The sequence below is a fragment of the Trichoplax adhaerens genome, genomic scaffold, assembly GCF_000150275.1.
Source record: "Trichoplax adhaerens TRIADscaffold_8 genomic scaffold, whole genome shotgun sequence".
Lineage (NCBI taxonomy): Eukaryota > Metazoa > Placozoa > Uniplacotomia > Trichoplacea > Trichoplacidae > Trichoplax > Trichoplax adhaerens.
Window position 1 is genome coordinate 2,841,725 of NW_002060950.1, and position 19,810 is coordinate 2,861,534.

Below are 19,810 nucleotides of genomic sequence, written 5' to 3' on the forward strand. Positions count from 1 at the left end.
TTTTCTATTCTATTTTTTTTCTCCTTTTTTTTATTTTTTTCTATCCACTGATGTTGAGGCAATTGATTCTAATTTATACTTTCAAAATAAGACGAATAGACTGTTTAAAAGTTAACGATGTTGTTAGCTTAATGCTCTTCAACTAGAATAACAATCGATGACATCTTTTAATAATAGACTAATGCATCTAAATGATTTGCAGATTTGAATCCAATACATTATAGACGTCATGGGGTGCAAGTTTATTCTCGTCACCAAGAGTAGTATATAATAGACGGCATATTTGATTGACAAGTCATTTTTTGAAGGAGTAATTGAATAGAAAGAAGTTAAGTAGTGATCTTCTCATTAGTCGTATATAGCCCCCACTAACTATCGTGTGTGACCTGTAGCGACTGATGAACTTTGCTATCACTTGTATTAATTGAAACAGATTTAACCATTCCATCTTTCTGCTGGGCTGCTATTCAAGTTATACCTATAATCAACATTCCATTTTTTTCCTCTTGGATCTACTGGAGTGATCGTTATATCATTATTATTATTCTATAGAAAATATTTCTTGTCTTAATCATACTTATATTACCACATTCAAAATGCATAATTATCCATCGTTGAAACGGACTACTGCCATCCTTATTTTATTACTGGCTTTAATGGTATGGAGCGATAATGTGCAATGTTGCCCAACTCTATGCCAATGTCAGAGAAAAGCAGTCAGTTGCCGAGGTGCTGGATTGACTGTCATACCTAGAAGTATTCCGCAAGATATTGAACGATTGTAAGTATCATCATGCAAATTGTTTGCCTACGATACCATTTCTTCCTGGTATCTTTTTACCTCTTATCCATATTGTCTGGTAGGCACTACTTTAATCGATCGATAACCAAGATAATCTCTTTCTGCCTATCTTTGGTTCTTGCTTTCTATCTCTCTTTCTGTCTCTCTTGCCATACTTTGATAACCTTTTTGTACTACTATCATCATTTATTCCATTCTAGACAACCATTTAAAATTGTATAATTTGCCCTCCAAAAAAAACAACCCTGTCCCGTTGAGGCATGCAATCGAGATGAATTGATCGAGGCTTTTCAATCCAGTTCAAAAAAATCTTTTTATTACTACAGTACATTGTAAGACATCAATATCATCGTCTGTTGGTCCAATAGCCCTTGCGATCAAGAGATTGAAATAACACTTATTTTATGAGTGCTCTAAATAGGCCTTGCTTATAACTTATCATCTTTATTTCTTTATCTACAATGAACTGATTGATCATTTATTCATCTGACATTAATGATGATATTGACCACTCGCTAAGATTACTCATTTTTTCAACATCCTATTGCAAGAGGAAATCAATGATAGCATTTTGAACCAATTTGCTTACGAGATCAATGTTAGAAAAAACTTCATTTATACGATTTGTTAAAGCGGAAATACAATTGGATATGTCTGACCGCTACGTCTCTATCTATAGCACTCTCTAGACTTGATTGAATATTCCATATGGATGTCGCTATTCCACTTCTTCAATCAATTTCATCCTATAGTGACGAACAATTAAGATCAATCCTACAACTTTGTTGCATTAAAGTTGTGCATAAATTGCTCAGATTTCTCTATCATTTTTAATTTTTTTTTTACTTCAGTTGAACATCACTTTTATTATCCATTTTGGTTATCAATGCTATTTTTTTTATCATGCATTATGGAAGTATTGTCGAATTTTAATAGTTCATTATTTCCTCGATAGAAAATTCATTCATCCTACGTGAATGGTGATATTAAATTCTTTTTTTATTCCATTGACAGGGATTTCAGTAATAACAGCTTAACTTCAATCACAATCACCGATTTTATGGCTTTTAATAGATTGAAGACATTGTAAGTTGCAATTATTTCAGCTTTAGTCGAAAAAAGTCGGATCTCAAATTGAAGCTCCGACTGCATGTATAAGTAGAAAATTCTCCTTCTATAAATGGATTGTTTAAGTTTATTTATTTAATTGGCTTCGATGATTGGATTGAGAATTGATTCATCGCCATGTCGTATATCGTATAAATATTGTATAAATAAGATCTGTAACAAAAATATCATATTAATTATATCGTTGATGAAGATAACCTTATCCTCGATTAGCATTCAATTACAAGTTCTATCATTTTGAATCTATGACAGGAATTTATCATCCAATGCTATAAAAGAAATACAACCGGGCAGCTTTGATAAATTGATCGTCTTGGAAAAACTGTAAGTCAACATTGATGATCTAGTCTGCAGTTCTAATCTTCATGAATGATATTTTAGATAATAAAATATTGCAATAAAAACATAAGTGAAGGAGGCGTACGCAATAGCGACGATATATCCAGTTGTCATCTTGCCAGCCCACCAACGCAATACATGATATTTATTAAGTAGCTTAAAAAAATAAGCCCCAAAATGGATTGATATAGGATCAAGTTGATCAATAAGATGATGTCAATGTCGCTGTGTTGTGTTGCTTTCTGACAAGGAAAATCAATTCATTTGATAAATAAGATGTCATAGAGCTATGGTTATAATATTTTTTGTTCTACCCTATGGAACTCTCCATGGCTAACTCTACTTGATCAATTTATCTTATTTATTATTTTTTTTAATTTGAAATTGGACGCCACTTGACTAGACTTGGCACCAGTTTTTTTCTCAAATGACCGCTTGAAGGATAACTCCATTGAGTCGATTTTTATAGCAAATCTTATATTCTACTAGTAAAATGCAAGAGATCACCTTATGATCATTGATTTATCAGATAAGTGATACATTTCTAAAGTATGATCTAAGTGGCTTACTCAACTCGATTGCATTGACGAAGACAATTTAACAACGTCATTTTATACAAAATTTTTTTTGATGGCTGATGACATAATGTACTTAGTTTTTTGTCTCAACATGCCCAAAATGTAATGTTTGTTTGCTTAATCGAAAGACCAACATTTTATTGTTTGATTAATCACTGGTCCGCATCTACTTTTAGTCGATGACAAGATATCTTGGGCGGTCTAGCGTATGCGTGTATGCGTGTCTTGTGACAAAAAAGAGATATCCCGTAAAAACTGTCTAGTGCTGATTCATCATTGCAGCTTGTAGCTTGACCTAACGTAGAAGAATATTAAGCATTGCATTTTATTTTATTCTATTCCATCATGATACAAAGTGAATGCTATTACAGTTCCCATCCAAGCGACAATTATAGCTGCTTATTCTATAGAGTTAAAACGAGCTAACATTATTTTTTATATTCGTATTCATATGATGATTAGCGCCATTAAGTAGAATAATCATTCCATTATTATAATATTAATTAATTAATAAGGTTACAGTGTCATTAACGACAATCGATCGCCTTGAATAGCAATCGGCTTGAATTAAGTAATACAAAAAGAATTGTTTTTTATTCATGGCCAATAAGATGCCAACCTCAAATTATTTGATAGGGCCTAATTCAATATCAATGATCACATTCTATTATTGCTCTTGTAGGCTATATTAGAGAGCAATAATGGCCATCGAGCTCCTTCTAAAGTAACAATAAACATTAAATTATAACAATGATCGATATAATAGGCTCTAAAAATTGGATAATAGAATCACTCTTTAAGTTTTTGCTAAAAACTAGTCTATTGCTACGTCAAGACGGTAGCTTTTTTTATCCTAAAATGATACACAGAGAATTTATTTTAATAGAGAAAAGAATTAGACCGTAATACAGATAGTAGTGGTAGATCATTTTCCCATCATGATGATCATACTATACTGGGAAATATCAAACTATCTTTAAATTCGTATGATTGCTTAATACATCATGCTGATCGATATGAACTTCTTACACTTCATTTTTTTTTATACGCAAAACGTACTTATACCAAGTAATCGTAAGTGATTTCGGTATTATAGAAGATAATCATTTGTATCTAATATCTGCCCATATTTAATGTAGCATCTGTTTGCAGTATTTTCGGCAACACTAATACAAATAAACAAATATGATTTAACACGGTGTAGTAGTTTGTAACATTATCGTCAAGATGATTCAATTAAGTTTAGCATATAAATAATTGAAATTTAGACGTCTATAATCTAATTATGACTAACATTTTTTTGGCACGTATTTCAAGCAAGCTTGCACTAGCCTCTTTCTCTTGTTTTCAACAAATGATTTTATTGAATCAAAGTAGATAAAAGTGTATAAACTTAAATCAAATTTTCTTTCCCTTTAAATCGACAACAATAGAGTTGGAGCTTTTAATTTTATAATGTCAATATGGATTTATCAAGCAAGAAACACACCTTAATTATTCACATTTTCTTTGGTGGTCATATTTTTACAGCTGTTTTATCGAACGATAATCCTTTTTTTTCAGACAATACTATAGTATCATTTTTGCATTAATTTAATAAGAATACAGAGCAGATTTTTAGATAAGCAGATGTATGTATATATATATAATATGTATATTGGATAGAAAATAATGGTAATATTTGCTCGTCGATTGAATCATAAAATCCTGCATTGACCTTCAAAATCTTGGCTTTCTCCATTTAAAATATGAATTTCTAGATTACTTGCTGGTAATAAACTGCATGAAATTCAAGACAAAGTATTCAACAAATTAAAATCACTCAAGCGCTTGTAAGTCTAACTAGATGGTTACAACTAAATTATTAATTAATAAATTTTTAGTCATACCGTAATATTGATCCACGTATACTAAAGGCATAAGGAAATAGTAGACCAATAAGTCGATAACCTACGTGGTGGTGTGAAGGTTTTGTTTGTTATTGACATAAAATAGATCAATTTTGGGGGGTCGAACATCTTTACTTGATTCGAATAAACAATATTAATGTTAGAGCGATGAGTCATACAAGCTGACCTTATCAGTTTAATAATTGAGCTAGAGTTCAGTTAAAATTGTCGAATTTTATTTTATCAATAAATTATACAATCTATCAATTATTTAATAATCAAGATAGATTTAATGAATTCATTTCCAGATGGACGATATTACATTCAATTATGAGCTTATTATCAATCGATTAATATCTAATGTATCAGTCTATTGAATGAAGTTGATTAAAATTAAATTAATTATGGAAATAAAATTTTAATTTCATAAATAGTAATTTACAATGTTGCAAAATTGCATTTCAATTTGCAATCAGCAGATTAGGAGATTAAATTAGCAATCTTCGCTTGATCTTCAAATTAATTTATAATCATCAATAAGACGAATTATTTAATAAGGAATAATTCATTAATACCATATATTGTATTAGCTAACAATATGTTACCACCTTCTACTTATTGTCTATCATTCAAGGGACTTGGTGAATAATCAAATATTGGATCTGGCTCCTAATAGCTTTAGCGGTTTATCCAAATTGAAATCTTTGTATGTCGACGTGACGTCATGATGAGATCATCTAATCATTTTATTTTTAATTTCATCTCTAATAAATAGAACTTATAGCTATTAAGTTAACTATGCTGCAAGTTTACATCCAACTAATGTAGTCAGCTTGGAAATTCTGATTTGATTGATTAACAATATGAAAATTATTTTATAGGCGCCTTGATCACAACTTTATTGATTGTGTACCAGCTACAAGCTTATCTGGCTTAAAGTCATTATTAATCTTGTAAGCTATGAATCAATCGAATATGGACTATAAATAGAGTAGAGACAAAGATTTTTTTGATTCCAATTCATGAACTACTTTTAATATCACTCTTTAGGTCATTGACAGACAATAAATTAGTCTATTTTCGACATGAAGTTGTCAAGAAATTGGTATCTTTGCAAAAATTGTATGCTCAATAATTGAATATTTTTTCATTCTTGTATAATTAGAATTGGTTGTTTTAAATTCATATTTGGTAGCTATAAGCTAGATGATAGGATTAAAAAAGCAGTAAGATAGCTTGACAACAACGACTTGTTTTTAACCTATGTCAACTAAGAATTTATACTTTATTAACATTACAGCTTTATTATGTAATAATACTATGATTCCTGTATTTATAATAGGCATTTAAAAGTTAACCCTCTAAGTTGTAATTGTCATCTAAATTGGCTGGCTGATTTAAAAAATTCTCAACCCAAATTGCGAGTATTTGGCAAATGCCGAACTAAATTAGCTATTAATGGAAAGAAAACGTTCCCTCTTGGCAAGAACTTTACGTGCACTGGTAATTACATAATTTTGTAGATTCACTAAATTTTAACAAAGATCTTTTACATAACAGTGCTGTCAAATATAGGTTATATCAACACTTATGATTAGCTAGAGGTTAAAGTTTTATTTTATTCTACCGCTAATTATATATAACATCTTTAATATTTATATAAACAAAGATTTAATACAGCAAGAATAGTTTGTGACTTATAAAAATAAATAATATGTATTTTTCGTTCTCTAGAAAGCGAACGTCACATGAATTTGACATGTTCCTATATTCCAGCCTGCCCACAAAAATGCACGTGCATAGGCACGATTGTAGACTGCTCCAGGAAAAAGTTGACGGAAATTCCTCATCACCTTCCAATGGAAACTACTGACTTGTAAGTCTGAGTGATATAACGATATTATTAAATTTAATATTAAATTGTACAAGCATGTCTAATGGATCTGCGCACATTGAATAAAAAACTAGTTGATTCATATAGATATCTAGAGTAAGTTCTCCTTCATAAACTTTGATTTAGGCGTATATCTGGAAATAGAATAAGTTCAATCAAGTCATTTAGTTTAAGAAATCTTAAAAAGCTAGCAAAGATGTAAGTAATATGACCGCTCAAAGGGTGTCGACTTGTGTTCAATACTCAAAATAGATTGGAGCCAATTATGCATAATGATAGATTTCTACATTTAGCCTACTAAATTATCTTATGACTATTAAATAGATTGTTAAGCGTAAATTCATAAATTGCATCTTAAACATATAAAATAGATAATATGAATTAAGATTATAATTATGTTATAATGCGTCATGGTTTTTGCTGATGCACCTAATGTGTATCAATTATATTTTAGTTTTCTGATCTTAAAAATTGATATAGTCAGATCTTAGGAAAAATACAAATATTGATTGTCTTATATATTTAGATAATTAGTAGGGATGCAATACGTGTATTAATTTAGTAGGTACAGTTTATGTAATGCATAAAAGTAGCGTAGGTTATTCTATTTGAATTGCTTCGTATTATCCAATAAAATTAACTGAGCTCATTCAAAGATTAGATATTTATAAAACTTACTTTAAGTATTAAAATTATTTCATTATCTCCTTTTAATTATTAATTTCTTTGGTTTTTACCTTATAAATTATGCTTTCAGAAGTTTTGTATTTTAAATATTGTCTGAATTCGTTTACAGCGATCTGAGCACTAATTTGATTGAAGATATACATCCTGAAGCATTTAAACACACCCCATCGCTGGAACAGTTGTAAGTGACGCAATATCAGAATATTTTTTCTAATAATTACATACCTAGACGGCTGAGGTGATAACCTTTTCAAAATGAGGTTAAAATTTTAATTATTTTTTTCTAGATTATTATTCAATAACAAACTTAAACACCTACCCACGAAAGTTTTCAATGGTTTATTTGATCTACGGGATCTGTAAGTTTGACTAATCAATCAATTAAAAATATCATTGCTGTAAATTAGGTAACCGCTGTTTATGTTCGGATAGATGCATTACTTATTGATATGCTCTGAGTATACTAAACTGGTACATGATTGATTTTCAGAATTCTTGATGGCAATTATATTAGCTGTATCGATAAGGAAACGTTTCAGGATCAACAGAAACTAAAAATCTTGTAAGTTCGTAGAGTTGACAGTAAAAATTACTTATTTCATAATATTTGCACGTTAACACTAATTTTTAATTATGATTTAATTTTATAGATCAATTTCTCGTAATAAATTATCCTCCTTAGTTTATGAAACTATAGATCCTTCCAAGCGTTTATTAAATATACAATCTATGTAAGTTTTGCATACTTGGAGCATTCTTATTAAGATCAAAATTGGTAGGCACTAATCGCGTAAGGTGTTACTAAGCTGTTAGTGTTTTTTTTTTTATGTAGATTGTTATCGGAAAATCCCTTTATATGTGATTGCAATTTACAATGGCTAAACCACCAATTAATTCACAACTCGACGATGCGGCAATTAATTCGTGGTACACTTATATGCAATGCGCCTAGGCGAATGGTAGGGAATGAAATTGGTTTAACGAGCTCATCTCAATTCATGTGCAAAGGTAAAGCGAGACAAACATGGTAGTTTTGCTTGAGCTGTTTTTCGAATACATAAGTGACAATCATTTGTATAATGCATGATCATCTAACTCGTCTTCATCTATTTATTTAATCTATAAAAATTAATACATATTGGTTGGTCGGTAACATAGGTTCGGAGGGTCTAAGAACGAGCAAGGCAGGTAGCCAAAATTGTTTTATCGACTGGCCTTGCCCTAATAGTTGCACCTGCTCTGGCAGTAAAGTTACATGTAAAGGCAAGAAATTTACTGAAATTCCTGACAAAATTCCACGTTTAACAACAGAACTGTACGTATTTATTAGTAGACTTTCCGTAGTGATTCTTGTGATAAAGATAGCAGTATTCAAATGATAGTAACTATCATAGAGTTACCATAACAGAATGCTAGATAGTTGCTCACTATGCGAATGATGAATTAATTTGCTGGATTTCATTATTGTTACCTTTTGTAGACGACTTGACAACAACGAGATTAGCGAAATAACAGCAGGGAAATTAGATGAATTAAAATATTTGGAATTTCTGTAAGTTGCTCACAAGTTTGATTTAGTACGTAATCTTTATAGCGCGAAGCTTATAGTATTTATTAAAATTTATCGTGTATAATAATAGGAGTGTTAGCAAAAATAAAGTAACCAAGATCGCTGATGGTGTCTTTAAAGATCTTCAGAACTTGAAGCACTTGTAAGCAAATAAATTTTATATTATTGTGTTGCATTATATCTTTATTACGTGTAAGCATTGAATCAACGATATTTTTCACATTTATTCAAGAGCCCTAACAGATAATGATTTAGAATCCCTATCTCCGATGCAGTTTTTGGGTTTAGCGAATTTGGAGAGATTGTACGTTTGCTAGTTATTGAAAACAGTATATTGTAATCATTTAATGACTAACTCGACTACTAAATCGATATTACAATTTAAGTAAATTTGCGAATGAGAGTTTAATGGCTTGTTGCATTAATTATTACGTATAGCTTTCCGTGAAATTTTATATCGTGGAATAGGCATGATCGTTTAAGTCCTCTACCCTTCCATTTATTTAGGTTTCTAACTCGCAATAAAATCAAATGCTTAAACGAAGATACATTTCAATACTTGCCTAATTTACAATATTTGTAAGTGATTAGCTGAAATTGTTCGTGTAAACTATTAAGAAATGTTCGAAAATTGATAGATCCCACAGATAATAAATTGTTTAAATTCAATTTTATAGATTTTTACCAGAGAATCAGATTGTTAACATTGAAGAAGGAACATTTAGTTACTTCAAATCTCTAAATGTCCTGTAAGAGCAAACTATGCATCTTAGTATCATTTATTTAAGTATTTGAAATTAAGTTTGCCAATATTGCAGCTACCGCAACTGCAATTATCTATAGCTTATTTTGGCTTTGAATATCGTTAATTTGTAATGATTAAATTGTTAATCATTTTGTCATCAGACGCCTTGCCGAAAATCCTTTGGTGTGTGATTGCTATCTTAAATGGCTAGCTGAATGGCTAAGGAAGCAAAATGTGAAAGCAGATAGTGTACAATGTTTCAAGCCAGACAACTTTCATGGTTATGAAATTGATAATATGAAAGCTTCATCATTTCAATGCTTAGGTATAGCTTTCTTCAGTACTGACTTCTTTTCGCTACTCATCAATTTATGATTAAAATATCAGTACAGCTTAGAAATGGTTTTCAAAACTAACTAGGAAAAAGAAAAGATCGATGCGAAGCAGTAAATCACTGCCCCGACGGATGCAGTTGCTACGGAACGGAAGTTGATTGTAATCGCCGCGGATTAACCACTGTTCCATCATTAATTCCAACGGATACTACACAACTGTAAGTGAGAAGGATGGATACATGAATAAGCAAAAATTAAATAAGTAGTGTAAAATATCAATTTCTGCTGAACTGAATATGCTATTCCTGAACATCAGCATGGGATATTAATAACGTTTTCTACTGGGAAAGAATGTACTTTCTTTAATCAAGAGCTCTAAATTTAAGCTGGTCGTTATTTTCTATCTTTCAGGGACTTAAGTCACAATAATATAACTGTCATCCCAGATTTTGCCTTTAAAAATTTAGCTCGACTGCAATATTTGTAAGTATGGAATTGATTTAGATATTGCAATATCATTTGACCTTCATATGAAAAATCGAGTAATGACTATGATAGATATTTGCTGATTTATAGTTATACATTTATTTATAACCGTATAGAATCTTAAATGGGAATAAGATTGGATGCTTGTCAAACGTTAATGCTTTCGCTGGACTTTATTCATTACAGTACCTGTATGTATTAACAGAGATTGTGATTTTATAGTAATTCATTTGAACTAAATGATATTACATTTTATTACGTGATCATCAGGTTTTTATTTAACAATCAAATTACAACTATTAAGGAGAATATTTTCGATGATCTTGTATCATTAGTTAAGATGTAAGTATTTTATAGATATAAGAGTTGTTTTCCTACGTTATGTTAATGAGTCGATGTACGATTTGATTAAGGTTTATAAATGATTGATTATTATAATTATTATAAAGTGATCATATAGTCTAATTTGTAAGCTTGTTGATCAATTGCATTACGTGATTACTTGCTATTAATTTCTTTATAGCTCCTTAGAAGATAACTCATTATATTGCGATTGTAACATAACATGGTTGCGGGAGTATCTACTACAGAAAAATGTTGTCTCTTCGGGAGTTAAATGTAAAGGTCCATTAAAATTACGAAACCAGTTTCTTAAAAGGTTAAATGAAGGACAACTCGTATGCAATGAAGGTTAGTAAGATCACAAATTTATCAATAGATGAATCATTAATATCTAGAAAACATTATATAAAAACTAACTAATAATAATTAATTGAATGATTTGTAGATAGTACAGCAGTACAACATACTTGCAATCCTTGCTTGGCAAAGCCTTGTGCCAATAATGGGGTATGCTTTAATCAAGGCAATGGCCGATATAGATGTAAATGTCCAAAGGGTTACAAAGGTACTCAGTGTGAACAAAAAATCGTAACTTGTAGTCGTGCAATAAATTGCGGACCAAATACGGATTATTGCTTTGAAGATGCAGATCGATTTCAGTATTGTAAATGTTTAAAAGGATTTATTGGAGACCGATGTGATACCAAGGATAAGTGCTACTCTAATCCTTGCCAGAATAATGGCAAATGTACCTATATACATAGTGATTTTTTATGTCGTTGTGAAGCTGGTTTTACGGGCAGTTTATGTCAAACGAAGCTTGAATCATGTCATGGCTACTGTAAAAATGGTGGTTCATGCCAGTATAATTTTAAAGGCGATCGCTTTTGTAATTGTTTTGCGGACTTTACTGGCCCCATTTGCCAACATAGTATTCAAGATTATTGTTCATTAGCTGATCGACCATGTGCAAATGGTGGTGTTTGTACCAATAATCTAAAGGCGCAAAACTATACATGTTCTTGTCCTTATGGATTTACTGGACCACGCTGTGAACTCATCGATGAAAGATGTATTGGCAATAACTGTACTAATGGAGCTACATGTACATCATCAACTGTTAATACCGGTTATTTATGTCTTTGTCCGTATGGTTTTGCCGGAAAATACTGTGATATCTGTGTCAAATGCCAAAATGGAGGTAAATGTGTTACGAATGAAACTGGTAGCCATCTTTGCGTATGTCCTGATGGCTTTACAGGAGATGAATGCCAAAATATTCATAAAGTTAGTTTTATATCAACGAACTCTTATATTAAGATGCCTGGACCTAGTATTGATGAGGTATTAACATCCGCTTCAACGATCAGTTTAAGCATGAAATTTTCAACGTACACAAGTAGTGGTTTGGTAGCATATGATGGTGGTATGGATGATTTTATTTCTGTCGAGGTTGTTAACGGTAAAATCGTTGTTACAAGTACACTATGGGGCTATCCAACACGAATTCAATCAGAGCAATCAGTTAATGACGGCGTAAAGCATTCTTTGACAATATCCATTGCTAGGAAACAACTTACAGCAGTAATTGATAATATTTATATGTATACGACTGAGTTATTTCCTAGCAAAGCGGAAATTGATTTTGCCTCTGGATTTTTCTTGGGTGGAATACCTGTTGGATTAAAACACTTAGCCGGAACACAAAATCAAATTTTGTCTGGTTATGGTTTTGTCGGTTGTATTAATGACGTTGTTATTAATAACACGATGCAATATTTCCACCTGAATAGAAATTTAAAAGAAAATCGAGATATTATGATTGGCTGCACGATTAGGAATACCCCTTTTACATCTTCATATGATCCATGCGTGGATAATCCGTGTCCCAAAGAGTCATATTGTGTAAAATTTGAAGGCTCAGGAAATATAACACGTACATGTTTAGAAAGTACGTAGATATTTTCTTAATTTAAATTGCAATAAATTGTTTTAGAGGAGCACCGATAAGAAAGATTTAATATACGAAAATGAATTAATAAGTAATTATTATCATTTTTTTTTGAATTAAAATTGTAGATTGCTATCGAAAAACTGGTGTAGGTCACGTCTATCTGGATGGATGTGTTAGTACGAAAAAAGTAAGATATAGTACATGTATGTCACAAAATGAAAGTCCTTCCCAATCCTGCTTTAGCGATGCAGCTATCGATCCAAAACCAGTATTTTATCGTTGTGGTACCCGCAGTGACGTAAAATTAAAAGTTGCCGCAAAAGCTCAGCTGTGTAACTGTAAAACATGTAACATACGCGAATAATGACAGCAACATAATTATACCAATTGAATTAACTTCGCAAGACATCACTTTCACCTTCAATCAAACTAAACCATTAATTAAAATCCATCCGATTGAACTGACCAACGAGAAACATAATTCTCTCAATCTTAAGGTTGTAGACTTTGATGCTATAATTCAAGCAAGAAAGGTCTAATATAAAGCATATCTGATTGCTTCCTTTATCATCACCTGGTGCTAGAGCGAGATGCACGTATTTAGGTATAAATTTCACTTCATCGCAAAAAAGCGACTGTAATCACTGTTAAATTGTGATAAAGTAAAAACAATTAATTTGATGGATGATGTAATCATGAGATACAGCAGTTACTGCACTTTTAATTATAATACTGTGATAACATGTATACCTATAAAACGTATCCGTAAATCACCACTTAATGTTTAGTATTTATTGTTGTCAATTTATTTATTACCACGACAATTTTTGTTCATTAGAAGAAGCTGGCTTATGAGAGAGCGATATTGATCAGTATGCAATAACTTTTGAATTTTATGGAAAGAATTGGGTTTAATCACAACGTTATTTCAGAGAATATTTGATTTCTGATATATAATATTTTACAAATATGATATTGTTACTACAATTTTAGCCCTAAAATTACGTTAATACATTACAGGTAATGTAACGGATAGTACGGTATGGATGTGAAATATAAATACATAACACATATATGTATATATGTCTCTTTCTATATATGTACTGGTATTTAAGACAAAATGTATAGATTCCAACTGCTATATTGCAAAGCCTACAAATTCATAGGACATTTTCAACGATGCATAAAATATTTTGAATTATTCATTACGAAAATTTATTTCTATTAGAAATCAATTACGTATTAACCTCATTGTCTATTATATTAATTTTAACGCAATGTTTTGGTTCAAACCTTATCGGTTAAAAGTAATCTATTTAATTATTGATAATGTCTACTACAATATTATTGCGTATCTTGGATAGCCTTGTCTATAAAGACGAGCTCTGACACAAGAAAGGTGTCTATTTACTGAAAGTATAAGCTCTTTATTAACATATTGATTAAGCTTTTTCAAGTATTTCATACATTCCTAACGCAATTATAAAAGAAAATTTCATATTAATGACGATATGCCGGTAGCTTTTGAAGCTTGAGCCGCACGGAAGTGTTAAGTGGAAGGTATTTAAATACCAGTATGACTTAAGCACAACCTATAACTTGTACTTCTTTCTTTTTTTTCTTGTTTTACAGTCCCTAATATTATCACCCTTGATGCTATTGCTTCCCATCCTAGAATATAAAAATTAATTTCAAAAATTAAGTACTTACAAGCACAGGCTGCAAAGCACTCTGCAGTAAATAGGTCGTAGCGTTATATTAATGTGGTAAAAGAAATGTAAATCATCTTATTCTTATCAAGTCGCAAACATTGCAGTGTACTTTCGCTTGGGTTGTCTTGATTTTACTGAACAATTACGATGTTTATGGTCGTATTGGCCACAAATGTAGCAACCACTTCCTTGCTCAGAGCTTGAAATCAAATAGGTAATAAATATTATTAATTATTAGTTCAATGTTCAGGACAATCTTCAGCATATCTAAATAAAAGGACATGAGATTACACCAAAAAAATAGCACGTTGTGATAAATATTTACGTGGTTTTGCATTGATGATCTTTAGGGAGACACATTTTGCATATTTGGCAATGTACTCTTCCTGTGAATTTTGCGTTTTGCGTAAATAGATAGTATTAGAATATTAATCTTAAATTCCTAGTATTTTCATAATCTTAGTGAATAAACTTTCACTGATCTCAAAGAGCTAAAGTTTAAAACCAATCTTAGTAGTTACCTGGTTTAACACATTTTTTACACTCATCGCAATGGATGTAGGTTCTACCATCCTTAATATACATTAAGATCAATGATTAAGAATTTTGATTTTACATGATTGTTAAGAAACAATCTCGCATTGCCAATATAACATTGCATAGTACCTTTGAAGGACAATTGTTGCATTTGTAGCAATGAATATTTTCTCTAGCTACATATCGATCACAACTGTGACAAAATCGATAACCCTCTTCTTTAGGTAACGTTATCTTAGATGGCTTTATGTTAGTAAAAAGTCGTACTGGAGATTGCCTCTTTGATGCTTTGAGCTTGTCCGTATTTCTTCTATTGTTATATATCGGGTGATTATCATAATCAACTTTATAATCACTCATGTGGAATCCGCGAAGACATTGATATACATGATTTTCCAGAAAATATGGAAAAACTAATATTGTTGGCATTTCTTCCCCTAATTATAGAACAATAAGTATGAGTTAATAAAGGCTGCACTCATTTCAAAATTCCTTACCTAATAGTTAATAAATAAACTGTAGAAAAGGATTTTTACAGTAACTGCTATAGTTACGATGTTACTATCACGTAATGGAAGCGAAATAACTGCCGTTGAGTCGAAGTAATAAAATTAGAAATATTACGTTATCATAAAAGTTATTACTGTATATCGATTCGATTTACAACAGAATTCTACTTAGCTAATATTTGACTAACTTAAACCTAAACGGAGCAATTTTTGTAAACTTTCAGCAATAACTTGCAGTAAGCCACCGAAAGGAGGATCGATAAGGATGATTCCCTTCTTATTTTCGTTTTTCTGCATAAAATCCACATAAATTTGCTGACTAGTTTCACCATCAAAGAAATAATTATTAAACATATTATAACGGCAGTAACTCCAATTCGGATAAAATTGAGCCTAAAAATTAAAAGCAAAAGGCAGTAAATTATTAATTACATTGTTATATAATCCGAAGAGATTTAGATTACGGTATTTCCGTTAGTTAATACAACTTTGAATTTGCTCGTTTAGCAACAATTTTTGATCTTTTCTGTGTTGCTTACGTAGCGATGATCAATATCCAAGAGGATACTTTGGATGCTTTCTTTGCCACCAGGGCTACGTTGTAACTGAAGGAATTCATGAATTCTAATGAAGCATCAAATAAGGCTTATTTGAGTCCCATTTAAATCTCTTGCTTCTCTCATACTTTCATACTACACATAGGCTACTATTACATTCGAAATATTCTCAACCTAGACGTAAAAGTAGCTTACCTTGGAAGACCTATACATATGACGTAGTCTATTGCAAGTTCATTTAAGAGATTGTGAAAGAAGTTACAGGTTTTGTCAGAAAATAAGTATTGCTAAATTAAGTATGAAAACAAAATCAGTTTTGAGAAATTTCCCGATGGTTTGAGCGACCTGCTGTAAATTGCAATAATAATAAGTTTTATAGCTACGAATTGGGCATCGGTAATACGATCAAAGCGTCTCTGCATAGGTATAATTACGAGCGTAATTAATAATATAATAGGCGTGCCCTTAGTTCAATATATATAACATATCTATATCATGTACATATATATTAATATAAATGTTGAAATTTACAGCGTTGGTTTTGTTGCGTATTAAAGGTTTCAAAATTGTCGTCGGACGATCCAATCGACTAGCATCAATACCACGGGTAACATCATGCTTATCATGATCGGTAATTTCTGATAGGAATAGTAGTAATTCACAATTGTGACAGTAATTTCGTTGAATGTCCTCTTTAGCAGCTTTCAGCTCAACTAATCGTTGAGCTAACTGCTTCCTAGGCAATATATTCGGCTGCAAAGATAGATTAATTTGCTGTCTCATCCGTAATTTATCATCGCTAACGTCTTCATCGGCCCATTGAAAAAAGGAACAGTCTTTACGATCTCGGCATGCTGAGCAAGCGAAAAATCGGCGAGATGTCTTGTGTGATTTGTAAAATCGTTCAAATAGCAAAGTTGGACCTGCAAAGTGTAGAAACAAGAGAAATAAAGGATTGAGATATTATACAGTATTGTAAATTGGCAACGAATATCAGATAATAGTAACATTTCAATTTGTAACATTGACCAAAGGCGTTTGAAGAGATATGCATAAACTGTGCGTTCTCCATGGATCCTATATCTAGATAATGGATTATAAGAAAGAAGTACGCGTAATACAGTAGTGTCTCTTTTGCAGCTTTATACGAGGATTCCATCCAACGACGTTAGATAGATATGCATGTTTATTTACTTCATGAATATGGTCTTATGAGTTTCCAATAAGGTTGAAAGCAATGCATTGATCGTACGACTACGTAGCCTCAATAAGGGTTAAACTCTCTCAATTAATAAGATCACTCAACATCAATCAATAAATAATATTGTACATACTCGACTTCACTGTCAAAACGGAGAGCATAACAACTGCTACGTAGGCAACTTGGTTCAACTGCCATTGATAAATTGCATGATTTAATCAGAGCTTGAACAGGCTTGGTATGCTCGTAAATCTCTATACGGAGTGACTTACCATGGGGACAATATGGCGAGGGCTTATTTTTCATTTCATCCAGGCAAACATCGACGGAGCCACCTAATGAACGATCGGCTAGGGACATTTTTGGGGAACCTGCAACGATTCTTTAACTTCCTCGCATAAGAGTTTGCAGCTGCAGAAGTTGAAGGCTGCAATAAGAATAATACTGGACTGTACAATATGCAGTACTAAAGGCATTGTGTATGATCGTGGACTGATGAACCAGTACGAATGAATGATGTCATAGAGTATTAAAGCGATCAGTTTACGGACGTCTGACAGAAACCCAAATCGTGTTTTGAGAGATTTCTCTTCATAATCTGGCAAGGAGCTTGACGAAAGCTTGTAGAAATGTAGATCAATAAATGATGATAATAATAACGATGATGATTTATAATCAATGATAACGCAGGAAATCGCTGGTTCCAAAGGTCAACTGTTGATACAAGTTAAGTTAGCTGGCACTACCAGGAGTCTAGGCTTTAAAGGGTGCTAAGTGGTCTTTTTAGACAGTATCATTCCAGGTGATATACTCGTAGATGATTCAAATGATTCATGCAAACTGTCGTTTTCTTTTAATACACCTTGGTGTAGAGTAGAGCAAGTGTTAGGCATCGATGATAGTCGAAAGTTTCATCTGTAAACTAGGAAGTAAAATCCACGTCATTTGCCGCTCGAGTTGCAGCTTCTTCAGGTTTGGGTAATAACGATATCTCGTAGTTGCTGGATCAGCAATTTTACTTTGCAAAAAGGTATCCGGAAATGAAGTATAAGCAGATATTATCAATATACCTCATAATATTGGTCTGGTTATCGTCACCATATTATCAGATAAATGCAATGACGAACTGTGCAGTAATAAAGTGGACTTTTGCAATGAGTGGTATCCTTTTTGGTGGATTAAATATTTGTATTAAGATGGTGCTAGATTCAACAGTGTGCTTGTCGCATGAATGTTGTACGGATCGTGCTCGATATCACTATTTAACAAATACCATGATAGAATCTCTACGGCGTGACATTTTTGGTCAAGAATTAGCCGTACAAACTATGGGTAACATCTTCAAACGCTATCAGATGAGTCAGAATAGCTTCAAAAATAATAAAATCTTTCTATTTCACGGCGATATTGGTACTGGTAAAAGTTACGCTGCATCGCTTTTAGCCCATCATTTATTTCCACTAGGTATTCATAGTAGACTGGTTATGAATTTCGATCTAGTAAACATACTAGACGATAAAAATAACGACATATTTCAAGCCAATCAATGGTTAACAAATCAAATTCTGAAATTGAGTCGGCTCTGCTACGCTGGTGTAATTATTCTTGAACGATGGGATGAAGTTAATCTTTGTCAGTTTAATGTAATCGATTCAATTGTTGGAAATCGAATAGGCGATCCCAATCAAATGAAATTTCGGCGTATGACATTTATATTTATTTCTACCATGGGCAGTGCAGAAATCAACAACGCTACCATTGCTGCCTATAGCAACAATCTACTTCGGGGCGATTTTCAAGATCGACAAATTTATCATCAAATTGCTGCATTGATAACAGATAAAGTTCCACAATTTGCTAGTATTGATAGCTTAATTAACATTATTGTGCCTTTTCTACCCTTGCAAAGAATTCATATCAAGCAGTGCGCATTACATGCAATATCAACAACTACTGAAGTACTCGTAAATCAAGATAGGAAAGCTCAACTAGCTGAACATATTGCTAATTCTGTATCATATCATACTATAAGTAAATTCCAGTTTGCAAAATGGGGATGTAAAAGAGTTTATGATATCTTGAATGCTGCATTATCGGTAGAGTAGTGAGGGAGATATCGCTAGCCATTTCCTTTTGTAATTGCTTGTAATGATAGAATTGATAAAATGTCTTTAAAACTTCCAATCCTGACTGAATTATTTATATTGAATGCATATATATGTATAGTATATTGTATTGTTAAAACTACAACAAGGCTTATTCCAGCAAAGGATACTTTGCTAAGGAACGTTGATAGTCTGCATATGATAAATGTGGTGTACTGTACATAAATTTTGGAGCCGTTACTGACGTTAGTGATTTCAAACTTGATGGAATGGCACTTTCCGTATGAAATGGTTGCATTCTTTTTGAAATAGAATGGAGAAATTATACCAAATCCCGTTCAATTGCCTTCATCGTTACTAGACTGTAACAATGCAAGAATACCTGTCTTCAAAGATGGCCGAGTCTAGCCAACACACAGTCTATAACTTATGTATATTTG

The 19,810-nt window shown here is 31.9% G+C and overlaps 3 protein-coding genes across 3 annotated transcripts; 2 read left to right on the forward strand and 1 right to left on the reverse strand.

Moving 5' to 3' along the window:
- Window positions 1-596: 596 nt before the first annotated feature.
- TRIADDRAFT_58750 (uncharacterized protein) lies at window positions 597-13,113 on the forward strand (the record flags this gene model as incomplete). The annotated part of the gene is made up of 26 exons (XM_002114639.1): window positions 597-781; window positions 1,817-1,888; window positions 2,183-2,254; window positions 4,608-4,679; window positions 5,371-5,442; window positions 5,618-5,689; window positions 6,079-6,239; window positions 6,471-6,612; window positions 6,757-6,828; window positions 7,427-7,498; window positions 7,605-7,676; window positions 7,808-7,879; window positions 7,968-8,048; window positions 8,150-8,325; window positions 8,476-8,632; window positions 8,798-8,869; window positions 8,958-9,029; window positions 9,395-9,466; window positions 9,565-9,636; window positions 9,794-9,957; window positions 10,053-10,185; window positions 10,379-10,450; window positions 10,724-10,795; window positions 10,977-11,143; window positions 11,241-12,746; window positions 12,875-13,113. 26 exons carry the CDS (start codon window positions 597-599, stop codon window positions 13,111-13,113), a joined length of 4,191 nt encoding a protein of 1,396 aa, XP_002114675.1.
- Window positions 13,114-14,545: 1,432 nt separating this feature from the next.
- On the reverse strand, window positions 14,546-17,571 carry TRIADDRAFT_28284 (uncharacterized protein; the record flags this gene model as incomplete). Its single annotated transcript, XM_002114807.1, has 9 exons — window positions 14,546-14,645; window positions 14,787-14,847; window positions 14,983-15,034; window positions 15,128-15,435; window positions 15,696-15,900; window positions 16,047-16,131; window positions 16,260-16,351; window positions 16,596-16,987; window positions 17,538-17,571. 9 exons carry the CDS (start codon window positions 17,569-17,571, stop codon window positions 14,546-14,548), a joined length of 1,329 nt encoding a protein of 442 aa, XP_002114843.1.
- An 848-nt stretch (window positions 17,572-18,419) lies between these two features.
- TRIADDRAFT_58752 (uncharacterized protein) lies at window positions 18,420-19,370 on the forward strand (the record flags this gene model as incomplete). Its single annotated transcript, XM_002114640.1, has 1 exon — window positions 18,420-19,370. One exon carries the CDS (start codon window positions 18,420-18,422, stop codon window positions 19,368-19,370), a length of 951 nt encoding a protein of 316 aa, XP_002114676.1.
- Between the last annotated feature and the right edge of the window lie 440 nt (window positions 19,371-19,810).